Here is a 26,350-nt window from a genome sequence, read left to right on the forward strand (position 1 = left end):
GGCACATCTCTTACTAAATCTAAGCTCTGTAGTTATTTTGGCTATAGCAATACATGACAATGTGTTCTTATAAGCACAAAATTTTCCAAAAGCATGGCATTGGATTGAACTCTGTTCCAGTAGAAACTGATGGAAATTTTAGACAATTTCAGCTGAAGTTAAGCAAAAAATGAGTAGTTTCTAAAATCTCATCTAAGAAGGTAGATTCTCCAGACAATAAAAAAAGATATGCTGGCCTGAAGGGCAAATTTTAATGTCAGGTTCTAACAGTTTCAGTAAGATGATGTCTGTCTTTTCTTAATAGTGTTAAACTGTTTTAGAAATCTAGCTAATGTTCAGGATGCATTCTGCCTCTGTTGGCTTAAAATATACAGCAGATAAACCATACAATGAGCCATATCCTACTTCACTTGAAATAAATTATGCCCTTAAGAAGATGCACAGTGAACATATACAAGTAGTATGATAGAATATGAAACAGTGCTAAACCAGTATTTTGCTCAGGACAAGCTTTCTCTAATGTCTTTCTGATTGGTATAGCAGTCAGACCACCTAAATTCATCACTATTAAAACTGATGTTGAGCAAGAGCAGCCACTACCCAAACCACAGGTGTACCTGATTCACAGGAGGGCCAGAAGAGCAGAAGACATGAGCACTGTGCGTACATCTGCGGTGACAGAATGCATAGTCTGTTGCATTTCCTTTTGCAAAGGCAAGAGGAAAGGCAGTTCACTGACAGAAGGGTCCTGCCATTTCATCAGCGGGAAATAGATGAGCACTGACAGAAATAACCAGTATATCTTTTATATGGTCCATAGCAGTGGTCCCTTTCTTGATCAGCCGCCTCATATTATCCTCTCCCTAGCACAAAATACCCACTGAGGATTCTTCTGGGGCCACCTGAACTTCTTACCGTACAGGACAGATGTTAAATGCAGCAATTTAACCCACAAATCCTCTGTCCAATATTTTAATTGGAGTGATCTGTTTGAATTTTTTAGAAAAGAAGGTTTGGGTAATAGGATACACATACCAATTACTTGCCTAATTCTTCAGAGCTACAATTATACAAATTATAATTTTCTCTTTCACTTTGCTATTTTTTTTTAATAAGTAGAATGCTTCTTTGTAATTTGGATCTATATGACCACAATAAATACACGGTCCAGATATGTCAGTGCATATATGGCAGCATTTTTTAATTCCCTTTTAAGGTTAAAATTTATTTCTGTGTCTTAATTTTTTTCTGAGAGCTCACTTCCTTGTAAAAAAAACCAGAGAGCACATGTATTATACTCTGTGTGCCATTAAGTGGAACCTAAAAACCACAGTAGTTTTTTCCAGTTGAATAAACAATGACATTCCCATCTTTATTCAGCCAATTTTAAGAACCTAAAACTGTTAGTGCATTTTAAATGCTAAAAATGTGTGATTATTTTAATGGAGGGGGGGAAAATTCTCTGAACTGAGTCTAATAAAGGAAAAAAGATGGGAGATTTTTAGAGCATAAAACTAATGGAACAACAGTGTTTTCCCTCTGGTTGCTGAACTTCGTTTACATTTTCTTTCATTTTTGCAATTGATGGAGCATCCTTCTGAAGGCCTAAAACCTTCTTGTAGTTTGTCATGAAACTTTGATCACATCTCTTTTACAGTCTGAAGTCAAGGATAAAGAACTGAAGTTGGAGCAGCTTAGTTCCAAAATTTCAGATCTCAAAGAACTGACCCACAGTCAAGAGCCTCCTGCAGATCTCCAGGTAAAATGAAGATATTGGTAATCACAGACTGTGCTTAAATGACTAAGAAGAACCCCTCCCCTGAAATTTCTCTCTCCTGTACTGCCTTTTTCTTTCAAGATGTCAGATACAACATTATTTATATTTATAACTATTCTTTATTCTTTAGTTAACTTTGATTTTTTTTTCCTGAAAAAAAAGGCCATAATGTAATTGAACATTAGAGTTGTAAAATAACTGTAAAATATGTAAAAAAAAAAAAAAATCATGTAAAATATGATTTTTACTAAATCAAAATAGAGTGAATAGTTTATAAGGTAGCTGATCAGATATCAGACAGATGATGTTCTCTATGCTGCACAACATTAAAGCCACTTCATATGTGAGTGCATATACAGTTTGCCTCTTTGAAAGAATTATAATGCAGTAAAATATGTTCATTTGCTTTATCAAACCAAAAGTATTCTTTAGTGGACTGGAATTAGTGCCCTGAACTAGCTGTTACAAGAGACGGGTAAAATATGAACACTGAAGGTGAGCTGTTGAACTTTTATTATTGGCTAGGTCCTTATTTTTTCTGTTCTACGGATGATGCAAAACCGAATTATGATTACTTTGGATGTTTGATTTCATATGGAAATTGGTATGTGAGATTATTCACTTACAATGTCAGATGTTTTAAAAGGTGACCTGACTTCTGTGACTTCCACAGGCAGGGAAATAGATATTTATTTCCAAACCACTTATCAGATTTTAACAGAACTTAATATACATTCAAGCCTTGTCCAGATTTTGCCGTGACTGTACACATAAGCCTAAATTACCAATCAGATATGTGTCAAAAACCCTATAGTGTAAAGGTGTTTAAATTATATGGAAGTGTTTATGTTCTTCCAAATTGTTTTCCTTATGTGAGAGGTTCTGGAAATTCAGGTTTAATCATATGTTTTGTAATAAATATCTGTCCACTTAGAGCAAACTATTTTGCTGAATATCACTGTTAACCGACACACATCTATTTCCAACTACCAGATATGATAAATACAATTAAAAAATCATACTTACAATAAAATAATTGTAGTTGATATATAAATGCAAATTTGAAAATAAAGCCTCATAAAGACAAATCCACAAATTATTTGCCACCATTCAAATGCTAAAACTACAGTATGATCAGCTGATCCTAAGAAGATAAACAATTCCTTAATAGAATTTTCAGTAATTGCTCATTTATAAATATTACCCTGTTATGACTGATCTGATTTTCTTTTTATTAGTAATATGTGCACAGCTAATATCTACTATAATTTCACACCTACAATAATTTCAAAATTTTTATTTTGCTATCTTTGAACAGGTTAATGGGCAATATTCAAAATTATTTTTGTATTGTCTTCAACTTTAATCTGCCTTACACTGAGATACTTTAACCCCTAGTGGTCTTAAATCTCACAGATTTGTATTTGTTTTTATGGAGCTAGCTGTGTTTAGGTCATGTTCTGTATATATGGCAAGTTAGTAAAGGAAAAAGATCAACTGTTTTATTTTTCAGAAATGGATAAGAACTTCAACAGTTTGCAGTCTGGCTTTTTATAAATTATTATCCCTTCTTTGGATTATTGTATATTTAAGACTTAATCCTGAATGGGTGACATTTTTATTTATGTTAGTATCTTCTGTTACGGATATAAAGAGAGCAACATGATCATTGTGTGTCACTTTCCTACCTTCTATTTTTTCAATAAGCATCCACCGTAATAAATGTTTTATTTAAATGCTTTAATACATATAATTTTGCTTCTAGTTTATAGAATCAGATTTGAGGCAGAAGTTGGAACATGCCAAAGAAATGTCAGAGACAGCGAAAGAGACACTGAAAGATTTCAGTACTCGGAAGGTGCAGTTACAGAAGGTTATTGATCAGATGACGGACTGGTTAACAAAAGTGGAAGAGACACTGTTAAGCTGTGCACGTAACCTGGATCCTGAAGCTCTAAATAAAGTGAAGGTCAGTGCTGAAGAAAGTGAATATGCTTTTTCTTATGCAGTGATTTTTTTGTTCTTTACCAGATTTTGCTAAAATTTGATCTGATTAAAAAAATCTCTCCTGCACAGCTGCTAGAACATTAGCAAATAATGCAGTGATACTTTTTAAGAAGTTCCAACAATGAATAAAAGATCTGATCTATTACATTTATAGAAAATCTTAGAAAATTATAATGAATAACATGATCTTTGTTGTGACAAGAAATGGTTTTGTTACATTGAACTCTTCACTCACTCTAGCATGTTTACAAGTTCATTGACTCCCTTGCAATATAAGTTATGAACTCATAACTCATTGCAGTAAAAGACCCTGGACTGAACTAAATTTTAACACAAACTTCTACTTCAGTCCTCCTCAGTCCTGATATATAGCAATACTTTTGTCTACATCCTAGAGCTCTCTTGACTGCATACAATTATGCACATCATAACATGACAAACCACATTGAGATTTTTTCAGTGTGAGCACGTTAAAGTTGATATACTAGCCAATTCAAATTTAACTTTCAAACAAATGTTCCTCTCTAGTTAGATGAAAACTCCCTTTAATTTAGAAGTCCCACCAAATAACTGTGTTATATGGCATCTCATGTCTACCTTCAGACTTTGCTGAAAATAACTCATGCTATTCAATCTGCCCTGAAATTTATTTATCTTTAATACAGTAATAAACCATGAGAAACAGCATTTTTTTACATTTTTGTGATGGATCTTTCGTTTCAAGACTTAGTCTCACTTGGAAAATTCAGGAAATGTGATCCAGTACTTCTTCCCTTCATTGTCTAGGACTTGCAATAGACTAAAGAAGGAAGGAGCACATGGGAGGAGCAGGAATGCTTGAGGAAAAGAGAGCACTCTTTTTTGTTTCTTTACAAATGTCATATATGTGTTGTAACTTCATTTTCAGGAAACACAAAAAGACCTTCAGCTTCAGCAGAACAGCATCGACTCGACCTGTGAGAACCTCAACAGCCTGTGTCGCAAATACCATTCTGTAGAGCTGGAAACTCTTGGTGGCACTGTCACTTTATTAATGAAGAAGTATGAAGCTGTGAATCACCTCTGTTCCAGAACACAGGCCAGCATGCAAGAGTCCTTGGAAAAACATTTCCTCCGTGAGTCTTCAGGCTTGCTAATATGAGCCGTTAGCCCGCAGCCGTGAATCATTCCGGAGTCTGCCAGAGTTTCCAGTGACGTCACTTGCAATTACAACTTTATTTTCGTATGGAGTCATTCAAAAAGTCCTGTTACCAAGTGTTCATTTGATAACTGCTATGAAACAAAGCATTTTACAAAAACAGAATTTAACTTTAAACGTGTCATATGCATGAAAGGCAAGCTCAGCTCCACCTTTCTTCACTCTTTGTATACATCTCTATCGCATACATACACTTTGTGTATTTTCCATAAAGAGATGTATATAACCAAATAGAGATGTTTATAATGTAACAAGTCCCCATCTGAACTATTTCCTGGGCTCCTTGAATAGTCAGTGGAGACAAGTAGGCAATTTTTAGTCTTAATGTAAGATATATTAATATAGATTTATCTAACATTAAATTGGGACATATCAGACTGAAAACACCTATCTTTTCCCATTGACTATAAAGGAGAGCCTGGTGTGATTGTTCAAATTTGGATCTTTACAGTGGAAGCATCTAACTTTTTGTGAAATGAATCCCACTCCCCAAGGTCATTGAAGGCAATGAGACTCACCCTGTTAGCTTTTACACATTGTTCCTGAGAACAGAATAAAGAATTGTGGAAGACAGCGTATAGTATTGTGGATAATGCTGCTGCTTTAAAAAACTATTCTCTTCTCTATACTTTTTATTAAATAAGATTCTATGCAAGAATTCCAGGAATGGTTTTCTGGTGTGAAGGCTGCAGTAAAAGAATCATCTGACAGGTCTGGAGACAGCAGAGCCATAGAGGCAAAGCTACATGACTTGCAGGTATAGTGAACAAATTAAATGTATATAATTAGCAATTTAACTGTATGTATTCAATTATATCTCTAAAATTAATTTGTAGATGCTATCATATTTATTGGTTTTGTTTCCAAAAAGGTAATGTAAGAAAGACAGAAATATGTACTATAGAAGGAGTAGAGTGGAAACTGTGTTCACTGTTCTGAGAGATCAGAATTTAATTTCTGGAAGGTTTATGTGTAGCTGAACTATTCTTGTTTCTGATTTTTAATCTTTTTTCTTTTTTTGCCTTCTTTCTCTTCTCTTCCTTTTCCTACTTTTTTTACACTATTGCTTATTCAATCTTTCTGACTAACACTGGTATGTCAAAGCTTACCTGTGTAGATTTTTGATGGGACACAAATAGCAGATGCCTACTGCAAACAGCCCTAATTCCTGAAACGTAGAACATCTTCAGGACACGACTAAACTATCCAGAGAAAGACAGGACTACCTTGGGATCAAATAGGAAAATTGATCTGTGTTTTGATCACACACACAAAAAAATCTGTGAATTGTAGCACCACTTAATAAAATGCTACCTGAACTATCTGCTTAGAATTTTTTCCATAGCTAGACATGGCGCTCATCTTGTTGGGGAAATCTGACCATTTCTAATGGAAATATTGCTTATCTTTAGTTATTAAGTCTTGCATGTCTAAACCATACTCTTTCATTACACAGAGCGTGCTGGATTCTGTTAGTGAGGGACAGAACAAGTTAGATGCTGCCTGCAAGGAAGGAGAAAGTTTGTATGCTTGCTTACCCAAACCAGTTGTGAGCCGGATTCAGGAGCAAATAGCGAAGTCTAACCAGAACTTTCAGGAATTCCTCAGCCAGTGTATGAATGATAAGAAGGCCCTGGAAGCTTGTGCCTCACACCTGGGAAGGTAATACCAGTAGTCACAGATAGACCGCATTCAACTGTCCAGCTGCAGAAATACAGGGCACAATTTGAAATTATTTCCAGTTACTCTAGTCCTGTTTGCCTTTTTCTTTGGAAATATTTAAGAGAAAATTAAATTCTCTGCTAAAAACAAAGCAACAGGTCTTGCTCCAAGGGTAATGATTTGGTTAAAGAATGGAAGGTCAGGATCATATATGTAGAAGATCTGTGTATCTCATGAAATCCCAGACCAGCAGCTGGGATCTCAGAAATTTAAATGCAATTTTGTTTGTGATGAAAGAGTGTGATGAATTTTCAAGCTCTGCCCTGAGGTTTAAAGATAGTATGTCCTGTCCCATTCCAGATGGACGTATTTCCTAAGGAGCTAATAAGAAAACACTCTTAAATTATTACTTGGGGTTGGAATTTGGGGAGTTCAAATACTTTTAGGTATAAATAGATTCAAAGCTGTTGCTAACTGAAAGCAAAGTTAGTGTAGCAGTAATGGGTAAAAAACCAAGATGAGATGGTCTGCCTTCATGTAAAGAAAAAGTTTTCAAACTTAAGGCCAGAACTTGTTTTGGCTGAGTTCTAAGCGCTCAAGATTCTAGTTACTTTCTGTTGGAGAAACTGAAAGCACACCACTTCAGGTGCTCTAAGTGTCAATACTGAGTAAAAGCCCATTTTTGCCCATTTTTTTAATCTTAGACTGAATCATTATAAGGATTTGGAAAAAGCTTTCCTTTGGTCTGCCTTCATTGAATCTAGTGATAAATAAAAGCACTGTCACTTTAAATTTTGAAGGCTTCTTTTCTCACTGTAGTTCCCATGATTTTCCTGAACATTTTTAGAGAGTTGCTGAATATTTTTAGATTAGTAGTCACTGTGGAATTATGTTTTGTGTACAACCCTTATTCTCGAAGCATGAAATTGATACCTAGCTTTATTTTGCTGGTCTTGTGGATATTGAAAGAACTGAGTTAACTTCTTACTAACTTTACTCCACCTGAGAAATATTTTTAAGGGAGTATTTATCTGTTCTGTAGCTTTGAAGATCAGCACAAGAAACTTGGCCTGTGGATTCATGACATGGAAGAAAGAATAAACACAGAAGAATTAGGAGAGAGCAAACAGCTTATTCCCGAGAAGAAAAAGGAGGTGCAAAAAGTGGAAAAGTTCCTGGAAGAGTTACTGAATTCAAGGTAGTATGAATTAAATTTCCTAAAATACTCTCACTTTTTCCTCTGCTAAAGCAACAGTGAAACTAAACTGTTGGGGTAAATTGTATTTGTGAAAGATAGAGAAAAGTATTGCAACATAATCTCTGAAAAGAGGCTGAATCCACATACTTCCAGTTTTAAGGAAATTGGAATTTGAAGCCAAAATTTTATGTTCATACTTTTCTCATTAAGAAAAGCTTATCTTACTTCATTAATAGACGGAAACCGAAAAAATATAATCTTAAAAAAATCTTAAAAATATTGCTTGTAAAAATAAATCTTAAAAGATCTTAAAAAAAAAAAAATGTTGCCTGTAAAAGCAATAGTAAAAATTACACTTCTCATTATATCCATTTTAAAATTTTCTTTTTTTCTGTCCTACAACACTCAGATCCAACTGGGCTAGCAGAAACCCCTTCCCCACATAGCTGGCTTTATGAAAGAGCTCAAATAACATCCACATTGGCTGCGACATCTTTCTAGAATTCAGATTTAGCCAATAGATGATGAAATAATTGCTTTTTTTAGTACACAGTGGTTTTTTAAATTCTTTTTTTTTATTATTAGGTTGGTGATGTAGAACAGAAATAGTAGTCAGTTGTTCAAGCCTCACAGCATGCTAAAAGGAAACATCCAGTCTCTATCTATCCTCTTGAGACTGATGCAAGACATTTTGGTCTGATGTAAATTCCCTGCAATCACAGGGTATCAGGAAGGGTGATTGAGCAGATTAAGATTAACTGAGTCTGTATAAACACAGAGTTTTAAGCCCTTTTACTGACCCTTGTACTGAACCCCAGAGTCAATGTCTAATCCTGGACAAATGGCTTGACCTTTCCAGCATGCCTTCCTACCTGTCAAAGACTATAAACTTCCCAGCAGCTTTGTCAGGTACAAAAAGGTAGCAGTTCATATAGAAGTGGAAAGTCTGACAGCTGAAAAGAAAATTAAGTTACCTTTTAATTCAAATGTGCCACGCAAAGATTTCAATGTGATCTCATTGAGTATCAAAATCTGCAAGAAATGGCACTGTACACAAGTAAAGATACTAATCAATACACACCGCTTATATTTCCTTTCAGTCTCTCCCAGCTTATTTTTCTATTAACTATGAACTCTGCACTGGTAGAGTAGGTGATTATGTCAGCAACCTTCATAACTTCTGATAGTTGCTATAACAATATCATATGCTTTCTGAAATTGAGATTTTCAGTCTCAATATTTTATTTCAGAGAATCTTTTGATAAGCTGTCCCAAATGGCACAGGCTTTAAATGAAGACGGACACGGTGCAGGGAGAGAAGTGCGCCTGGCCTCTCAACATCTCACCAATTATCAAAATATGGTCAAAGATGTCAAGGAGAAGCTACGAACGTGTCAGCTTGCACTCCAAGAGCATCTCACTTTGGAGGAGGCATTACAAAGTATGTGGTCATGGGTGAAAGAGGTGCAAGATAAACTGGCGTCATCAGAGAGCACTGTTGGTAGCAAAGCCACACTAGAGAGACGACTGACACAAATTCAGGTAAAGGATACAACTAGAGATTATGCATCAAGATTAACATTGGGTGTGAGACACATCAGTGGAAAAAGAATGTTTTTATATTTTATTCTTTTTATGGTTATGAAGGAGAGGATTAGAATTTAAGGTGATCTTGCCAAATTGGGAGGTGCAGTATGAAAAACAGGATGAAGATTAATGGAGACGGGTATTACATTTAATGAGGAATAACAAACTATGACAATGTGTAGTCAGGTCCAAAAAAGCTTTCTAATGGAGGAGAAGCCTTGGAATGATTGACACAGAGAGGCTGTGATGTATCTGTCACAGGAGGTCTTAGACAAACATCTATTAGGAAGGTCATCAGTGTAGATCCCGCCATGGGCTTTCTTGATATTTCTTCTAGCTACGTCATGCTGTCTTTCTGTGCAGTACTTAACCTACTCATTATCTACTGCAATGTGAGCAATATTTTAGGATGACCAATGCTGTGAAATACCTGTATGGCTGTGGGAAAAACTGCTGGATCACTTGCACATAGCAAGGGACAGGCACTTGCAAGAAAAGTTGCCTAGGAATTCATACTGGGCATGGCTGTCAAGGATAAATGAGCTCAAAGAAGATGGTGTCCACCATTGAAAGAATAACAGCTTTCACATCTCAGCAGGTTGTATTTGATATTTTGGCTTATTTTGCCTCACAGGAGATCCTCTTACTCAAAGGTGATGGTGAAGTTAAGCTGAACATGGCCATTGGCAAAGGAGAACAAGCACTTAGAAGCAGCAATGAGGAAGGACAAAAGGCGATACAAACTGAGCTTCAGACACTGAAGGACGTCTGGAATGATATCATCAGCACCTCGGTGAACTGGCAGAGGTAAAACTCCCTGGAAAACACAGGTCAGACCCTGCCATCTTTGCTTACAAAGAGTGGTACCTTACAGCACATAGGAGTCCGTTCATTCATTACTGGTATGTGAGGGGAAAGTTGTATTATCAGAGAGAATGAAAATTGCCTAAAAAGATACATCCTTCTATAGAAAGATGAGTTGACCCTATCAGATTAATCAAATTTCATATGAGATGGTAATGTATGGTAATTGAAAAATAAACAGAAACCATACAAGTTCATACAAAGAAAAAGCTAGAAAGGGTTTTCTCTGTTATTGAACCTGTACCTGGGCAATACCAAGAACATCTAACAGATACTAATCTACCTTTTCCTTACAAAACTCTAGCAGAGTTTCTCAATTCTGTCTTTCATTATGTTTTTTAATTAAAAAACAAAACCAAAAAACCACCACAAACCTAATATCCACTCCAAATAATCTTTCTTGCAAATTAAGCTGATTTCTGCTTGTCTTAACCTTGGCAGAAATGGAAAGTTTTTCTTACTGCCTCTGTGAGAACATTTTATGTATTTGAAGGTCTCCATCATCTCTGTTCTAGACAGACTGATGCTTATCGGTTTCTCAGTATTAATACTTTCTGGACCTCCTTCATTCTTGTTTTTGTGTCTTTTTCAGTAGATTTGCAGACTGTCACTAACAGTCTAAATTTTTCTTAAAGTTTTAAAAGATAATAACTGAAAGTGGGCTGACCTCTTACTGTATTTTAGACCTTATTAATTCTGAAGAGTATCAATACTTTATATCGATATACTATATCAGTACTCATTTCCTTCACACAACACTCTTCTTAACCCACTCCAAAATGAGATTTTCTTTTCCTTCCAACACTATCGTATTGTTGAATGTTGTTAACTTCTTTATCCTCTACTATCTCCAAATCCTTTTCCACAGTACTGAGCCTAGGCAGTTATCCCCTGTTTTGTATTTGTGGGTCTGATTTTCCCTTCCTAAGTAAAGCATTGTTTTCATCATCAAATTCCATCTTTTTAAAATTTCCTTTAAGAACATCTGAAACTTAAATCCTGTCATCCAACTAGCTGCAGCTGCTCCCAGGTTGCTGTCAGCTGTGGGTTTTACAAGCACTCTTTTCCGTCATCCCAGTCATTACCAGATAGAAATGGGCCCTTGGTGAACTTCTGCATGATCCTACTTCCTTAGTTCTCTAATGAGAACAAAGTTTTCTCTGCATCAGAAAGGTCATAGATCTGCATTGTAGATAATCTGAGCGCTAGGGTATCTGGGTCCTAAATATCAGCTGCCAGTGGTGGGAGCCATGATATATGTAAATTGGAGTTTTTGAACTGACAGTGGTGCCACTTTCTTACTTATTCCAAAATTGTAATACAATTATATGAGAAAACTATAATGGGCTGCCTTTAAGATTTCACTCCAATTTCACACAATTTTTGTCATAAAATATTATTTAGATTAGGCTAGACTGTTACATTTTGAATTAAATCCTTACCACACTCATTTCTATCATTAAGTCCAGTGGAATAAGAATTATGTTCCTCAACACAAATCCCAGAGAAATCTGTTTATCTGCTGGGAGGAGCAATATGTAACAGAAGAGAGTATTTCTTACAGATTGTAAGTGGGACTATATGTAACTGATTTTTTTTTTTTCTTCCAAAACTTGCCAGAATATCTCTTAATTGTCAGTAATTTCATAGTCTGCTGTACATTTTGTTACTCTGATCATAAAGAACTCCAGCAACGCTCTGTATTTTACTTTGCTAGACAGACACTGAAATGTGCTTTTCGTTAGTCTGAGACAGACAGATTGCTCATGTAACCTGTAATAGGGAAGCAGTTGTATCAGGTTATACAGAGCAGCCCAAAGAACACAGAAATTCTAAACTAGCTTGGATGTAAGTTGACATAGAAAAATAAAGCAAGATGGAAGAAAAAGCATATTTTAAACATATTATATATGGCTACAGACTGTGTAAAAATTAAGGTATAAGTAAACTCTTTTTTCAGACTTTTCAAAAGTTCTTATCTGTACTGTGTATGTTTCTTTTAATATAAGCTGCCTAGAGTCTGTCATTAGCCAGTGGAATGAATATCTGGAAAGGAAAAACCAGCTGGAACAGTGGTTAGAGAAACTGGATCACAAAGTGGAACAGCCTTTAGAACCACAGATTGGTCTGAAGGAGAAGTTTGCTCAGCTGGATCACTTCCAGGCTATTGTTTCTGAGATAGAGGATCACTCTGGTGATTTACAGCAACTCATTGAAAAAGCTGTGGAACTGTATGAAAAAACAGAGGATAAATCTTTTGGAGAAGCAGCTCAAGAAGAACTAAAAATACAGTTTAATGACATCACAACTGTAGCCAAGGTAAGATAAAGGCAAAGGTCTCCATTTCAAGTAAGTAAAATGTTTAAACATCTGTATATAAGGCTAAAACTTTAATTTTCATAGTTTTTTAGTAACTAAAGGATTGACTGTGTTTGAATAGTCTTGCCTTTTGTTATGGTTGAGTCTAACAAAAAAGGTGGGTGTAGTTTACTAAAATTCCCTTGGATGCAAAATAGGTATTGGGAATTGAAATCAGTATGGTTATGATTTTTGAAAAGTGAAGGGCATATAGTTTATTCCTAGTTTCATATATATACAACAATATTTCTGACATTCTTACAGATTTATTTTCATCTAATTCTTTTACATTCATTCTTAGCACTTTTTTTTTATCCCCTTGAATGGGAAGAATGAAATGCCTCCCTGAGCAGAAAACATATTGTCAGAAAGAGAAATCCTATTGTCAGAAAGATATATGCCCATATTTTGTGGTGTTTCAAGCCACCAAGCACTGCACGTGCTATACGGGTATTCTGTCTGATTTCTAAGGAAAGATACGTGAGCTCACTGAGACCTTCTGCCAACCAGATCACCATGCTAGCTCTGAGTTTATTTTCTCTACCTTCTCAGCTAATGGGAAAGTTTGCATCAGGAGGAGGCCGCATAATATTGGGCTAATGTGAGGCTGAAGTAAACACTGTATATAAATTCAGTAATCTGATGGAAGTGTGATTCAGGTTTTCATGTATTGAGAATAGTGCTGATGGCCTGTAGGTAATTAATCTATAGTCTATATAAAAATAGTACCAGAGTAAAACAAATAAGTGGTAGATATAATAAATTATCTCTTAGGAAAAATGTTAAATCTAGGGCATGAAAATTTACTTCTTCAGTAAAAAATCTGCATTTTTCTTACTAAATTTGATAAAGGAAAGCCATTATGTGGAATCATGCAGTTTGGTTTTGGATTTGTTTTTTTAATTTTGGGGATAAGATACATTAGTATTGTCACTGTTTTATTGCTTTAAACATAGACCATAGGTATAAGAGCCCTCTCCAATGTATCTAGTCTGCAATTACTATCTTGTCACACACTGTTTTGGTTTTATAATGAACTACTGCGCTCTTTTTTTTTTTTACTGGAAATAGTAAGCTATGAATCTGGTTTCTAGACAATCAGTACAGTTTCATCCTTGTCTAACTCTGCTTCTTTCAGCAGCGTTAAATCTGGAACGATACCAAGATTACTGACTCACTCAATACAATGCTTTTAAACTTGTGTGAAAGGAGTATCATAAGTGAGCATGGCAGTGTTTACCCTAAAATCAATATGCATCAATAAATGTAATTAAGCAAGAAAGCTTTGCAGACCTTCTCTTGAGAGAGAACAGCACTGACTGCAACTGGTAGAAGCCATTGTCACCAGAAGAGACCAAATAAAAGTTGCATTTTGCCTCCACTCTCCTCCATACACTGGTGCTATATTTTGGTGTGATCAAAGTGAACAGAGGTGCATGGTCACCTTGGGGCTCTTTTGCTTTCCTAGGGAACTATCTATTTTATTGAGTCGGGCACATGTGGACGTTTTCTTACTCTGTTGTTGCACAAAATGCATTAAGATATAAAAACTTTCAGGATTTACTTTAGGTCATCTTTGTTAAGCTAGTAATCATCCATTGTCTAGTTGGTCTGACACATTCTGAGAAATTGTGATGATTATTTTCAGAGAGAACAGTAGGGCTTACTAATCTAACATACTTTTTTAAAGCATTAGTTGAATGCTGAGTTATTCAAAATTAAAATAACTGGAGTTTAATTCATAAGTGGTTTATTCTGGCACCGATTTAAGGACGCTTAGATCTAGAGTACCCACACAGAGCTAAAAAGTTATTTGGTTATCTCAGTTCACTTTTGGTTAGTTTGGATAAACATTCCTGAGTGTTAGCTCTTCAGAACATAAGAACAAATCTACCCAGCCAAACCAAAGACTAATCTGTACCAGTACACTATTTCACCTTTTCGTAGTAAGGTAAACTGGCCCCACTTTAAGCTTACATTAAAACGCTAAGAGGAGCCATGAAGCTCTTGTTTGCCTGTGTCAGGGAAAGGACCCTCCAGGGTGGCAAGGCAGGTGGCTGGGGACAGCCACCACTTCTGATCTGGCGTTTAAAATGGGACTTGGCACCATAAGAACCTCTTGCACTTTTGAACAGCAGAAGTCCTCCTTTGTGGTCTTTGTATGGGACATCCCTGTGACTCTGCTCAGCATTTATAGAGATTTGGTGCCCCCCTGGGATGTCTCATGCGTGATCTGTAAGGCCCTCTCCAGGGGGTATTGGGGAAAAGCGTGCCAGAGTTGCACAGCTGCAGCCTTGATATCTATTAAACAATACATTTTGTGTTAAAGGATGTATTAAAGTACATTTTTGCATACATTTTCAGAAGGCTTCTTCATCTTTTGCTCTAGCAGAACATGCCTGTCCAGACCAACCTAAACCAAACCTTGTGCAGTGTAGCACTGTGTTCTGCTGCTATAAGCTGCGCTCTATTCAGCATTCAAATGGATACTATAGAGTCAGAACAGTGCTCTAGACCACTGCATGCTTAAAGCCAAGACAGTATTTCAGTACTTTAATGGTCTTTTTTTTTTTTTTTATCTGAATGATAGGAGAAAATGAGGAAAGTGGAAGATATTGTGAAGGATCATTTGCTATACCTTGATGCTGTGCATGAATTCACAGACTGGCTCCATTCTGCAAAAGAAGAGCTGCACCGCTGGTCAGATGCATCTGGAGATACATCAACTGTACAGAAAAAGCTGGCCAAAATTAATGTAAGATAAGTTTGCTTTCATGATTTCATTTGTGATTCTATGCTCTAAAGTAGGCCAGAGCAAAAAACTTGCGCTTTGTGTATTTGAAGTGGTGATTACATTTCAGGAGGCTTTCAGGCTATGTTTTGTTTTCTCCTCCCTTCCCGTGTTAAACTGATGGAGTAAAAGTACAATCAGACCTGAGTTAGCCACAGCACACATGGAAACAATTTGCAAGAGCGGAAGCCCAGTGGCATCACAGAAGAATGTGGCTTAGCTGATTAATGAATACTACTCTGTCCACATCACCAAATATGCTTTCTCCATGAGCAGAGTTGCCTGAATCAGTCAGAAACAACCATTTCGGCTTTGCATGAAATGGAGATGCATAAAGCAGTGCAAGGATTGTTCTCCCCAAACACGGTAGAAATGTACGGGTTGCCTCCCCATGTATAGTCTCCTTACCTTGGCATCTATGCCTAGTCATTTGAGTGCCTAAGCAAGTTAATGTTGCACTCAGGAATGTTTAAAGCAGACCATGTTTTGCTTGTGCCTGATGTTTATGGTCAGATAATCACTTTAGCAGCATTTTACTCTGCTCCTAAACATGAGGGAGTGGGCCAGTGAACAGACTACTAGATGAAGACTCAGGATACCCAAGACCAAATCACAGATTTGTTGTACACTCTTGGATAGTTTTCAGTCTCCTTTGTGCTCAACACTCCCCATGTATAAAATGGGGAAGGGAGGAGGAGATAGTCTTACAAGCTAGAAACTGCTAACAACGGTATAACTAACATTACTCTGGCATGCAGTGATTGGGATGATATTAATATTCTCCAGCTTCTTAAGCTGAAAACCCCAAAGTTCCTTTGTAGCACGTGCAAGATTGAAATAGGACACTGTAGAAAGAATTCGCTTCTGAAAAAAAAGACAGACATGTGCAACCAATTATGGCATGGGTAGGCTGTAAACTGCTTTTTCTGAGCAGCACGCTTGCATTCTTAAAACTGCTATGAGCAGCTATGTACCAGTGTTTCTTACGTAAAAGATCACAACAGCATTGTCATTTTCCACACCTAACCCCGACAATACTGTCAGCATCTGAAAGGAGTGCTTTCTCCCCCAAGCCCCCGAAAGGTTCAGAAGCGCTGTTTAATCCACGTAAAGCCGGCATCTTTGTCGGCTTTATGGAAAGTCGTGGATGTAAAGTCACTCATCTGGGCTTGAGTTTTACTTTCACCCGTCCTGCGGCCGCGTTTCGCAGCCTGCCTGCCCTAAAGGCGCCGCCGCTGCCCGGTGCGGGCCGCGCCCCGCGCTGCCCCCGGCTTGGGCGCCCCCCCCCGCCCTCCACCCCCCTCCGGCGGCGGCTCTGCGGGTTACCATGGCAATGTCGCCTTTGCAGGAGCTGGTGGAGTCCCGCCAGATCGGTGCGGGCCGCCTCGGCCGGGTGGAGACGCTGGCTCCGGCCGCGAAGCGCGGCACGACCGCCGGCGGGTGCCAGCTCCTGGCCGCCGAGATGCAGGCCCTGCAGTCGGACTGGGAGCAGTGGGAAGAGAGCGCCTTCCGGAGCCAACGCGGCCTGCGGGACGTGCTGAGCCAGAGGGCCCTCTCGGAGCGGGAGTTTGCGGCGCAGGCCGCGCAGCTGGAGGAGGTCGCGCAGCGGTTCGGCGCGCTGCTGGCCGCCTGGACACAGAGCCTGGCCCCCCTCGACAACCGCTGCACCGACGCCGAGGTCGCGGAAAGCTGGCGCAAGGAGAAAGTAAGGTCCCATCTCTTCTTCCTGGCGGCTTTTGGGTTGTAGGTGTTTGGTTAACTGCGGGCAGAAAACTTCTGCCAAGCGGGACTATCCAGTAGAAAATAATAAAATGTTTCGGTGAAAAATATTTATATGAAATCACAACTTCCCGGCCTTTTTTTGTGACTGTAATCGTAGCAAAGCAGTGTTTACAGAAGTCGTTTCTCTCCTCAGTGTTGTGCGAGGCTTAGCAACCGCTGCCTGGATCTCAGACGGCCAAAGCCGGGCTTGCCTCTGAGAAAGTGCGGGAACTGGCATGCCCGCTCTGAACTTCTCTTCCAGGTCGCTCGTGTCTCAAGCGAGAGCAGCACTTGCTCAGAGAGATGTGAAGCGTTTCCTAAAAGCCAAGTAGCAGCTGGAACCATTTCTTACTTATAATTTGTCAGGAAACTTCCATTTCTTGAAGTATCCTTAGGTATAGTTGCTAATTGCTTTGCTGTTGAATGTAGTGGAATTCAGAGAGAGAGAGGTTGTTTCTGTTCCTGATTGTCTTCTAGCAAAAAATTCCTCATGTACGTATGACACAGACACACATTATTTATAAATATATATATGTTTTCACAACAATCAAGATATATGTTCGTATATATCTCAACTACTGTGAATCACAGCTGTTGAGAAGAGATCGAGTATTTCCCATTCAGGGTAGTGTTGCAATAAAGCAGTTCCGTAGAGGAGGAGAGGTGTGTGATGCCTGCTTTCTGACCCCTTGGCTGAAGAAATACTCAAAAAAACTTCAGAACACCTTCTCTTTGAACCGAGATTATAAATCTCCTCCTCCGATGTCTGTGCGAAGTTATTTCTGTGGCTTTCTCTTTCACAGAATTGGCCTGACACAGATCTATGGAACCTGCTTGCTTGAGTGCCAGTACATATCTGTAGGAGTAACAAAGCTGACGTTACACTGGAGCAAATAAGGGTGCAAATACACAGAGTCTTCCATGTTTATATGTTTTTAAAAAGGAAAGGACATGGAATCATCATCAACATACAGCAACACTTGCTAGACATTTTTTAATTTATAATTGGAGAAGTACCAAGTTCAAAGGATATTGCTTTTATTAGTAGTATATATACTGTGTATGTACTGTAGCTCTATGTAACAACACTTTATTTAGATTAGACAGTTGTAAACTTTGGCTAATGAGGAAAATGCAGAGGAACCTCAAGGCTTGCTATACACTATGTAATTTTATTTACGGTTAGAGGAAATGTGACAGTAATCCTTCCATTTCTGCACCCCAGGGATAGGTCCTATTGTGAATGTAAAATAGCACTGCAGCTTTCCATTTCCATTGTCTCACAGTGATTCTGTTGCCATGTAAACCATGGCCATGAATTAAAAATGCATTTCCTAATTCTCAGAATTACCAAGCTCACTCTGTTATTCTGTTGTATCCAAGCTCTTTTTCTTTAGGTATGTGCAACGTAAGAGCAACAGATCTTGCACGTGGAATTCGGCAAATTATTTTGGTAATTGTCAGGTTAAAAATTAAATCCAAGTGGCTGCAACAGTGCTAGCAGTGCTTCTGTATGAAAATATACCATACTTAAATGTACTCTGTTTTGCAAGTGAATGTTCCTGTTTGTTAATATGTTATGCCTAAGGCTGTATGTCTATCAGAATAATCTTTTAGTATTTATTGAGGTAGGTTATTTAAAACTGAAAAATTTCATTGAAAACAGGCAATTGTAACCCTGTGCTACTCTTAGGACATGTTTTCTTTACCAAAAAAAAAAAAAGCTGTTAGTATTTCATTATGGTGATTCCTGCCCTACACAATTTGTGACATCCTGTGTTTAAGTAACAGCCATTGTGTTGTTATTCTTAATGCTTTCAAAAAAGTCCTGTGTGTAGTTTAACATAACGTAAGATAAACAAAAAGTAATTAGTTTACATTTTTTTCTAAGCATCATTGCTATTACATAATTACTAAGTTCAAATGCTACTTTATATGGCATCAAAACAAACTGGCAGTGTGACTATTTCAAGTATCTTTTAATTACGGTTGAACAGATTTCTGGTGTATGAGTGACTCAAAGCAGATAAAGTCCATAATAAGAGCATGAATAAGTAAATCAGAGGAGTCCTGAAAATCTGCTGTAGCAAAATATTTTTTTCATACTCACAAGAACACATGAAAGTTTGTACTCATAATACATCTGAAGTGTTTCTAGACTTAATTTTACAGGGATTCCCTGTGATCTATAAATGAAAAAAGATTTCAGTAATGTTAATATAATCAAACTGTGATTATGGTCTAAACTGCTGTTACTCATAGCCAACGCATGCTTGTAGTTTTATTTTTCTCAAAATGGATTGTTGTGGTTTTTCTTCCTGGCAGTTCAGGTACTAAAAAGAATCTTAAATTCAGAAAAGGATCTTAAATTCATTTCATAGCTCTGCAGACTTTCAGGAAAAGGGATATGAAGCAAACACAGTTGCTTGTGAGTGGCAGACAAATGAGCTGAATCCCTGGCTTTTGTCCATTTGCTGTTTGTTCTTACCAAGTCTGTTGATTGGCTTGATAGATCCTTAATAATATTTCTTTTTACTTTTGATTTACATAAAGGGTTATCTGTTTATTGCAGAGTTAGTTAATACTTTACAGTGAAAAATCTACTCAGTGAGCATTTTTATCTCTGTAACGTAGATTGTGATATTTTGAAAACCTTCTGCATATATTTTCATCTACATCATTTGTGCCTTTCTGGAACATTCAGTTTTGTGCTGATAGATTATTACAAACTGTTTACTATGTATATTTTCAGTCACTCATCCCTTATTTTATATATTCAGAAACATGATTTGGGGACTACTTTGTCCCACTTCCATGTCCCTGTTCAAACATGTCTTCACTGTCACATGATCTGTTTCTTAATTTTATATTGTGCATTTCTTCCAGATTGGCAGTTAGATTTAGCCAAACTAATCTATACATGCCAAATACTCTGGCCTGCTTGCACTGCAGAACCTCTGCTGTGGTGAATGTAACTAGCTTGAAGATTGTCTTTTCCCCCGGTAGTTTAAGAGGAATGCCTGAAGAATTTAGTTTCTAGTGAGACAAGGAGCCAAGTCTGCACTTCTCATTATGCTGGAGTAACTGGCAGGATTCTGCAGTTGAGATGCTGTGGACATCAACAAGGACTGTTTTTGTTGGAGTGGTTATCACACCTCTCCCAGTGACGTAAGCTAAGCCAACAAAAAAAAACGCTTTTGGCTTAGCTCTCTCCGAAGCAAGAGTCTTTCCAGTGCAGCAATGACAGGCAGTAACCCATTTAATCTCACAGGACTGTGAGCAGCTGTACTTTCACAGCTCTCTGTGGAAGAGTTGAAGCTGTTAAAAGCTTTGTGCATAAATTAATTTTTGGATACAGCTCAAAACAGTTTTTATTGGAACATGCTAAACTCAAGCCAAAAGGCTAATTATATTTATATAAACATATATTATTTGCTATTCCCTAATTGTATGTACTTTTATATGTGTACAGCTAACTGACAATATCATAGGTCATTTATTAAAATGAAATTTATATCTTAAACTGTTCTTTGAGAACATTTTGAGCTAAGAAAGTTGAGGCTTCCAGAAATTTGGTCTCTAGAAGCTCATAATTTCAACTAAGCTTCTGTAGGTTTGACTGCTAAAATACTCTTGAAAGTGAATGTACAATAGATCATAAATTAAGTTGAATTTAAATTCTGATAAATTTTGATTCACATTATTTATTTACTTATTGTAATTTACTCACCAATGTTGTTCATTTGTTTTGTTTTAACAGGAAACATTGGATGCTCTGTTAAAGTCTGAACATATGACAGATGAGATCAAAACTCAGCTAAATGATCTTTGTAGATTTTCCAGAGATTTGAGTACTCATTCTTCGAAAGTTTCAGGGTTGATTAAGGAGTACAACAGGTACACATTCATCTTGTTTATAATTAATCAATCCCATGTGAGTGTGTGTGGGCGTGAGCTGTCTTTTAGGGAACTGTTAATTATGATTTTAGAATTAGAAACAGGTATACAATGATTAGAATAATTATTTTGATTTTGGTATCAATAGGGGTTGTAAAATGTAGCAATTTGTTGGTTTTTTTCCTAAAACCCAGGCTATGCCACTAAACTTAGCTGAAGCTAATATATACCCACACCTGACCTATTGTAGGAGGAATCCTTGTAAGAAACTGTGAGGTAGCACTGTGGTTTATTTGTCTGAAGGAGGAGCAAGCTATACCAGCTATTTAAGATCTTTTTCTTAATTTTGTCATTCAGTTTACTCTTCTTTGGCTGGTTCCGTGAAACAGGAGAGCTAGTGTTTGCTCAGGTCACTCTAGCTGATTTATTTGGGAGTGTGACACTTGCATTTCAGACACAAGATTCTGTTGTCTCTTGCAGGGAGTTATAGCTTTTGGCTTCTGTAGCTGCAGAAGAAGGGTATGATGACCCAGCTTGATCCCTTCTAACATTACGAACTTAATTGAGCCACAGAAGTTAGAATTGTGATCACTGTAGTTCCACGTACTGTCTCTAGAGAGAGAAAGGGGCTTGCAGAAACTGTTCATGCTTAGGTGCGCCGAGTTGCTCTTTGGAAACACTTGCTATACCTGTCAGATCCATGACAGTTATGTCTCAATTTACAGGCTTCACTGTTAAGAACTGAAAGCTTCTAATGAATTTCCTGGTGCCTCAGTTAAAAGTTGGTAGGAGGAATCCAGGTTAACCTAACCTTACTGTTGTATTTCGGAGAACTAAGTAATAGCATTTCACCTAACAGAGTCCTGCCTTCCCTCTCTCCCTCCCTTGCTCTCTTATTCTTCCCTGATGTGATAAACCCAGCCTCTGCCTGCAAGCTTCAAAAGGATGTCAGAACAAAGAGCAGATCTTGCAGCAGAGATTTCAGACAGCTTTCAGGGACTTCCAGCAGTGGCTGGTCAACGCAAAAGTCACCACAGCCAAATGCTTTGACGTGCCTCAAAATATTGGTGAAGCTTCAGCAAGTCTGCAGAAAATACAGGTAACTCTATAGCAGTAACATATTAGTCTAAGGGAGTCCCAATCAGTTTCATATAAAGCTCAGATTGAATTGTTTGGTTAATTACTATTTTTTGTTAGTGTTGTTATTGTTAACAGTAAAGGTGACTAATTACGAGGAAATAAACACTTATCTTTTTCTTTTTAATCTGGTTTGTTTAGTTTAACTGTTGGGCTAGAGTTTGTATGTAGTCACTGTCTCCCATAGTAGTTTTCCATGTGTTTCTTTTTTTTACAAAAGGAAAAAGATATATTTTTAAAGTAGGAGAGTACTGTAAAATCAGAATAATATCAGAATCGAGACATAGTACCTGGAATGATTTTGAAGTTATGTAAATATTTTTCCTGATATATGAAAGTAGAGCCCTTCTAGTGCAACAGAGTTAAAATGCCTGCTCACACTGCATACATTTTAAAAGTATATTTTTCACATAAAGCTAAAACAAGCCCCAACAACTCTGTGGAAGGGAATGCCAATTAAAAGTTTATTTTAGTAAAGCAAGTGAAAGAAATACTTTTATGAATAGAATATAACTATAATTTTAACTGAAAATAGGGGAATGAGAATTACATCATGAGACTGTTAAACCTTCAGTTAGATAGGATAATAAAAGAAATTCATATCAGTTTCTCAGAAAATACCAAAACCCAAATCATTTCCTCCTCCTCTTATTAAATTCACTTTCCCTTGCTTAAATGGTTTACTTAAAATCATAAACAATACTGTATTAATATATCAAATCTTTGACTACCCCAAAATGAGAATATGTTTAGAGGAAATACCAGGGGAAAAAAATCCTTGTAGTTTTTGACATTAAATATAAGAGCTTTAGCAAGGTGGCTTTTTTTCCCCAACAGTGGTTAAGATTTTTTTTTTTTATTTATCACTGCAGCTGCTTCATAGCATAAGACCTTGCTTTGTTCTCCTCCTCCCTGAAAGCTGCTTTAGATGAAATAAACTTTTTTCATGTGTGGTAACTGCTTTAGAACTTCTAGAGATGTCTGGGTAATCTGTATAAACTTAACATTTTATTTTTGTTAGAAGTTAATGTTCTGTCTGTTACCACATTTGACATGATTGTCACAAGGCAATTATATCTTTGATTTTAATATAGGCAGAACTTGAACTAAGTGTCTCAAAGCTAACAGACCCTTTGCATTCTCTACTAAGATCTCTAGTGTAACACAGAGCAGAACCTGTCTTAGTAATTTTTGTATCAAGCCTGTTACTTCTGGACACGGATGTAACCTTATGATTCTGGATATAAAACTATTTGTGTATCACATAATCATGATAGTAACAGTTTTAAATATTGATATTTAAGACTGCTAATTCCTTTGAGTCCTAAATGCTCACAAAGTCTTTTAATAATTACAGTAATTTAAATAATTATTAATTAGTAATTTAAATAATTATTAATTAAATAAGTCTTTTAATAATTACAGTAATTTAAATTCCAATGCCAGTACATTGGAATTTAAAAATCTGGCTGTTTCCTTACATTTCTGTATCACTCTTGCACACATATTTTTCCATAAACTTCTTGCACACCAGCATTGTGCAAGATTGCCATGAAGAAAAGTACTTCCGAAGAGGGAGGGTAAGTTAAGGATGCAGAGGGATAAATCACACAGCTTGGACATTGCTCAGGGTCTAGGCTTCAGTCCACACCCCAACGCGCTTGTTGGCAGTCCAGTGTGGCTGTCATCCGTGGGCAAGGCTTTGGTCCTGTGCGTGCCTCAGAATGGGCCCCGTCTCTTGCTGTTACCTGTGCCAGGATACTGGTTTCCCAAAATGAAACTGCTACCACTTTCTGTACCATGGAGATTTAAAGAAGTATAATACCAACTAAATGACCAGTAATTGTCTCGTGAAATGCAGAACATACAGGTAGTCTTAGAATCTTAACATATAGATTATTTAAATGCATGCCATTTCTGGATTAAGTAACTGTTGGCCCTAAATCCCATAAATATGAACAATTTTAAAATGGAATGTACCGAAAGATGAGTTACTATGTTAATGAGCAGAAACAATAAACTCTTATCCTTGTTAAATTTTCTGGGAGCTTGCCATTGACCTTTACTGGGACCTGAAGTTCACCAATTAGCTTCTTTTATTACTATTCTTAGGAATTTTTATCGGAAAGTGAGAATGGGCAACAAAAACTAAACCTGGTAGCATCCAAAGGAGAACTGCTGTGCTCTGTTTTACCAAAAGAAAAGGCTAAAGTTATCCGGGACAAATCTGCTACTGCTAAAGAAGATTGGAAAAAATTTATCACCACCCTCCACCAGAAGGAATCTGCATTGGAGGTATTGAACCAGTCACAGTGGGGAAAGATTTGATCTAAATTTCTTCTTTGTTTTTTGTTTCAAGCAGTGCAGCTCAGATATTCTATATAGCTGTAAGTGTTTATGATGCGACAGAACTAATAAATACCTGTTTTCATGAAGTCTCATTCTTCTGCTTACATGTTACTTTTGTTTACTTCTTTCCTTACAACCTGATTCCACTTAAGTGGAGTGTTTCAGTGTAGCAGGGTGGTGTTCAGAGTAGCAAAGCAAAGTCTTTGTAGCAAAGACAGCGGTTGCTCAAATTCATTAACATGAGTTTCATCAAATGTACTGGATTACTAAAACACATTTTCTTTTTTAAGGACTGTTTTAGCACAGATTTCTGACACTGTTGCTGATTGAATAGTCCCAGTACAGTGGGTAAATGCCTCTCATTGCAAACTGGTGAAATCTAATGATTTCTTTGAGCAACTGTTTAAATAAACCCCAGTGACTTTCTGTATTCAGAACTCGGAATTCAATCAACACAAGAAGGTGAATACCTTAAAAAAAAAAAAAAATCTTTTTTAAGGCATAGGCTTTAAGGTCTAAAGGTCTTAGCTGGAACTCCCTGCATAGCATAGGAGAATTAAAGTTCCTAGGCATTCCTGTTTCAAACCAGTGCTGCCTAGCCACCTGAGAAGTTTAAATACATTTAATACATTGTGTACAAAAGCCTTTCAAAGAAAATTCTCAGGTAGCAAGGACTTACCTTTCTTCATCTCAGGGTTGCCATGGGAAGAGGATGTCCTTAGAGGTTGATCTTTTTGAGCCAAACATTTTTTAGTATCATACACTAATTTTTTCATTCTGATGTTTAATTTAAGTACTTAAGTGATAAAGCTATAGCTAAAAAGAGAACTAAAACAGACGGGAATAGAAATAACTAGGGCACAGGAACTATGCTGTTCAGGTTTCTATTCCATATGAGTTGTTTCAGATGCTCTTTTTTTAATCATGCAGAATAAGCCTACAAGAAAAATATGCAGGCACTGAAGGAATGCCCACATATGCCTTTATGCACATGTTTTTATATGTTTTCTTTTTTAGTGTAAAATTTTGGTTATAATCAGAAATGATCCCCAGGATTGAGTTGAACTTAGTCATACATCACCTAGGAATAGTGGCAGCCCATTTAAGGAGGGGTTAGTGTGAATGACTGCAGTCAAATGTCAGGTAACTCATATCCCAGATTAGCCTTTCTTCAGACTGCCTTAGCTATGCAAGTTAGACACACACTGAGTCAAAGCTCGTAAGTTCTGTAAAGCGTTCAGTTAAGAGGAAATTTGCTTCAGTCACCCCTCAACTGTGTAGACTTATCCTACATTGTTGCCTCTGTTTTGTCTTTTAAAGAGGTTCTCTCTCAGGCTTTTCTTTCAGTGTCTGTTTGTGGGATAGCAAGGAGCAGAGCTAGTATAATTTATTTGAAGAGTTGTGTAGTATTTGGCTGCAATTGTATATCCTCTTTGTATGCTTGATCTGTCTGTTGTGCATTAAAGTTATGCCCAGTGCAGTGGGGCCATTGATAGATTTGTGCATGTCTTCCAGAACTTAAAAATCCAGATGAAGGACTTTGAAGCAACTGCTGAGCCTCTGCAGGAGTGGCTGACCACAACAGAGAAGATTGTACAAGGAAGCAGCAGTCGGCTCCATGATCTTCCTTCCAAGAGGAGAGAACAACAAAAGTTGCAGGTGACCTTATAAGCCTTTTTAACGCAGACAGACTTTCCTGTCTCGTCCTCCTAACCTTGTTGATCCCTTACAAAAGCTTGATCATTCTAGCATCCTGACCTCTGA

The 26,350-nt window shown here is 37.2% G+C and overlaps 2 protein-coding genes across 2 annotated transcripts in view; both read left to right on the top strand.

The window, feature by feature from the left end:
- LOC309404166 (nesprin-1-like) overlaps positions 1 to 15,547 on the top strand; it is a gene marked incomplete at its 5' end in the record, with an annotated part of 35,706 nt that extends 20,159 nt beyond the window's left edge. The window contains 10 exons of the mRNA XM_081998551.1: positions 1,658 to 1,759; positions 3,543 to 3,746; positions 4,692 to 4,899; positions 5,627 to 5,739; positions 6,439 to 6,644; positions 7,687 to 7,842; positions 9,093 to 9,384; positions 10,064 to 10,236; positions 12,303 to 12,612; positions 15,242 to 15,547. Of these exons, the coding sequence (XP_081854677.1) occupies positions 1,658 to 1,759; positions 3,543 to 3,746; positions 4,692 to 4,899; positions 5,627 to 5,739; positions 6,439 to 6,644; positions 7,687 to 7,842; positions 9,093 to 9,384; positions 10,064 to 10,236; positions 12,303 to 12,612; positions 15,242 to 15,415 (1,938 nt within the window). The 3' untranslated portion in view covers positions 15,416 to 15,547. The remainder of the gene's footprint in view (positions 1 to 1,657; positions 1,760 to 3,542; positions 3,747 to 4,691; positions 4,900 to 5,626; positions 5,740 to 6,438; positions 6,645 to 7,686; positions 7,843 to 9,092; positions 9,385 to 10,063; positions 10,237 to 12,302; positions 12,613 to 15,241) is intronic.
- Positions 15,548 to 16,769: 1,222 nt separating this feature from the next.
- LOC309404168 (nesprin-1-like) overlaps positions 16,770 to 26,350 on the top strand; it is a gene marked incomplete at both ends in the record, with an annotated part of 124,338 nt that continues 114,757 nt past the window's right edge. Inside the window, 5 exons of the mRNA XM_081998553.1 lie at positions 16,770 to 17,147; positions 20,964 to 21,100; positions 22,022 to 22,199; positions 24,350 to 24,532; positions 26,102 to 26,245. Coding sequence (XP_081854679.1) covers positions 16,770 to 17,147; positions 20,964 to 21,100; positions 22,022 to 22,199; positions 24,350 to 24,532; positions 26,102 to 26,245 — 1,020 coding nt within the window. The remainder of the gene's footprint in view (positions 17,148 to 20,963; positions 21,101 to 22,021; positions 22,200 to 24,349; positions 24,533 to 26,101; positions 26,246 to 26,350) is intronic.

This window comes from Phaethon aethereus (genome assembly GCF_964289735.1).
Source record: "Phaethon aethereus genome assembly, chromosome: 3".
Lineage (NCBI taxonomy): Eukaryota > Metazoa > Chordata > Aves > Phaethontiformes > Phaethontidae > Phaethon > Phaethon aethereus.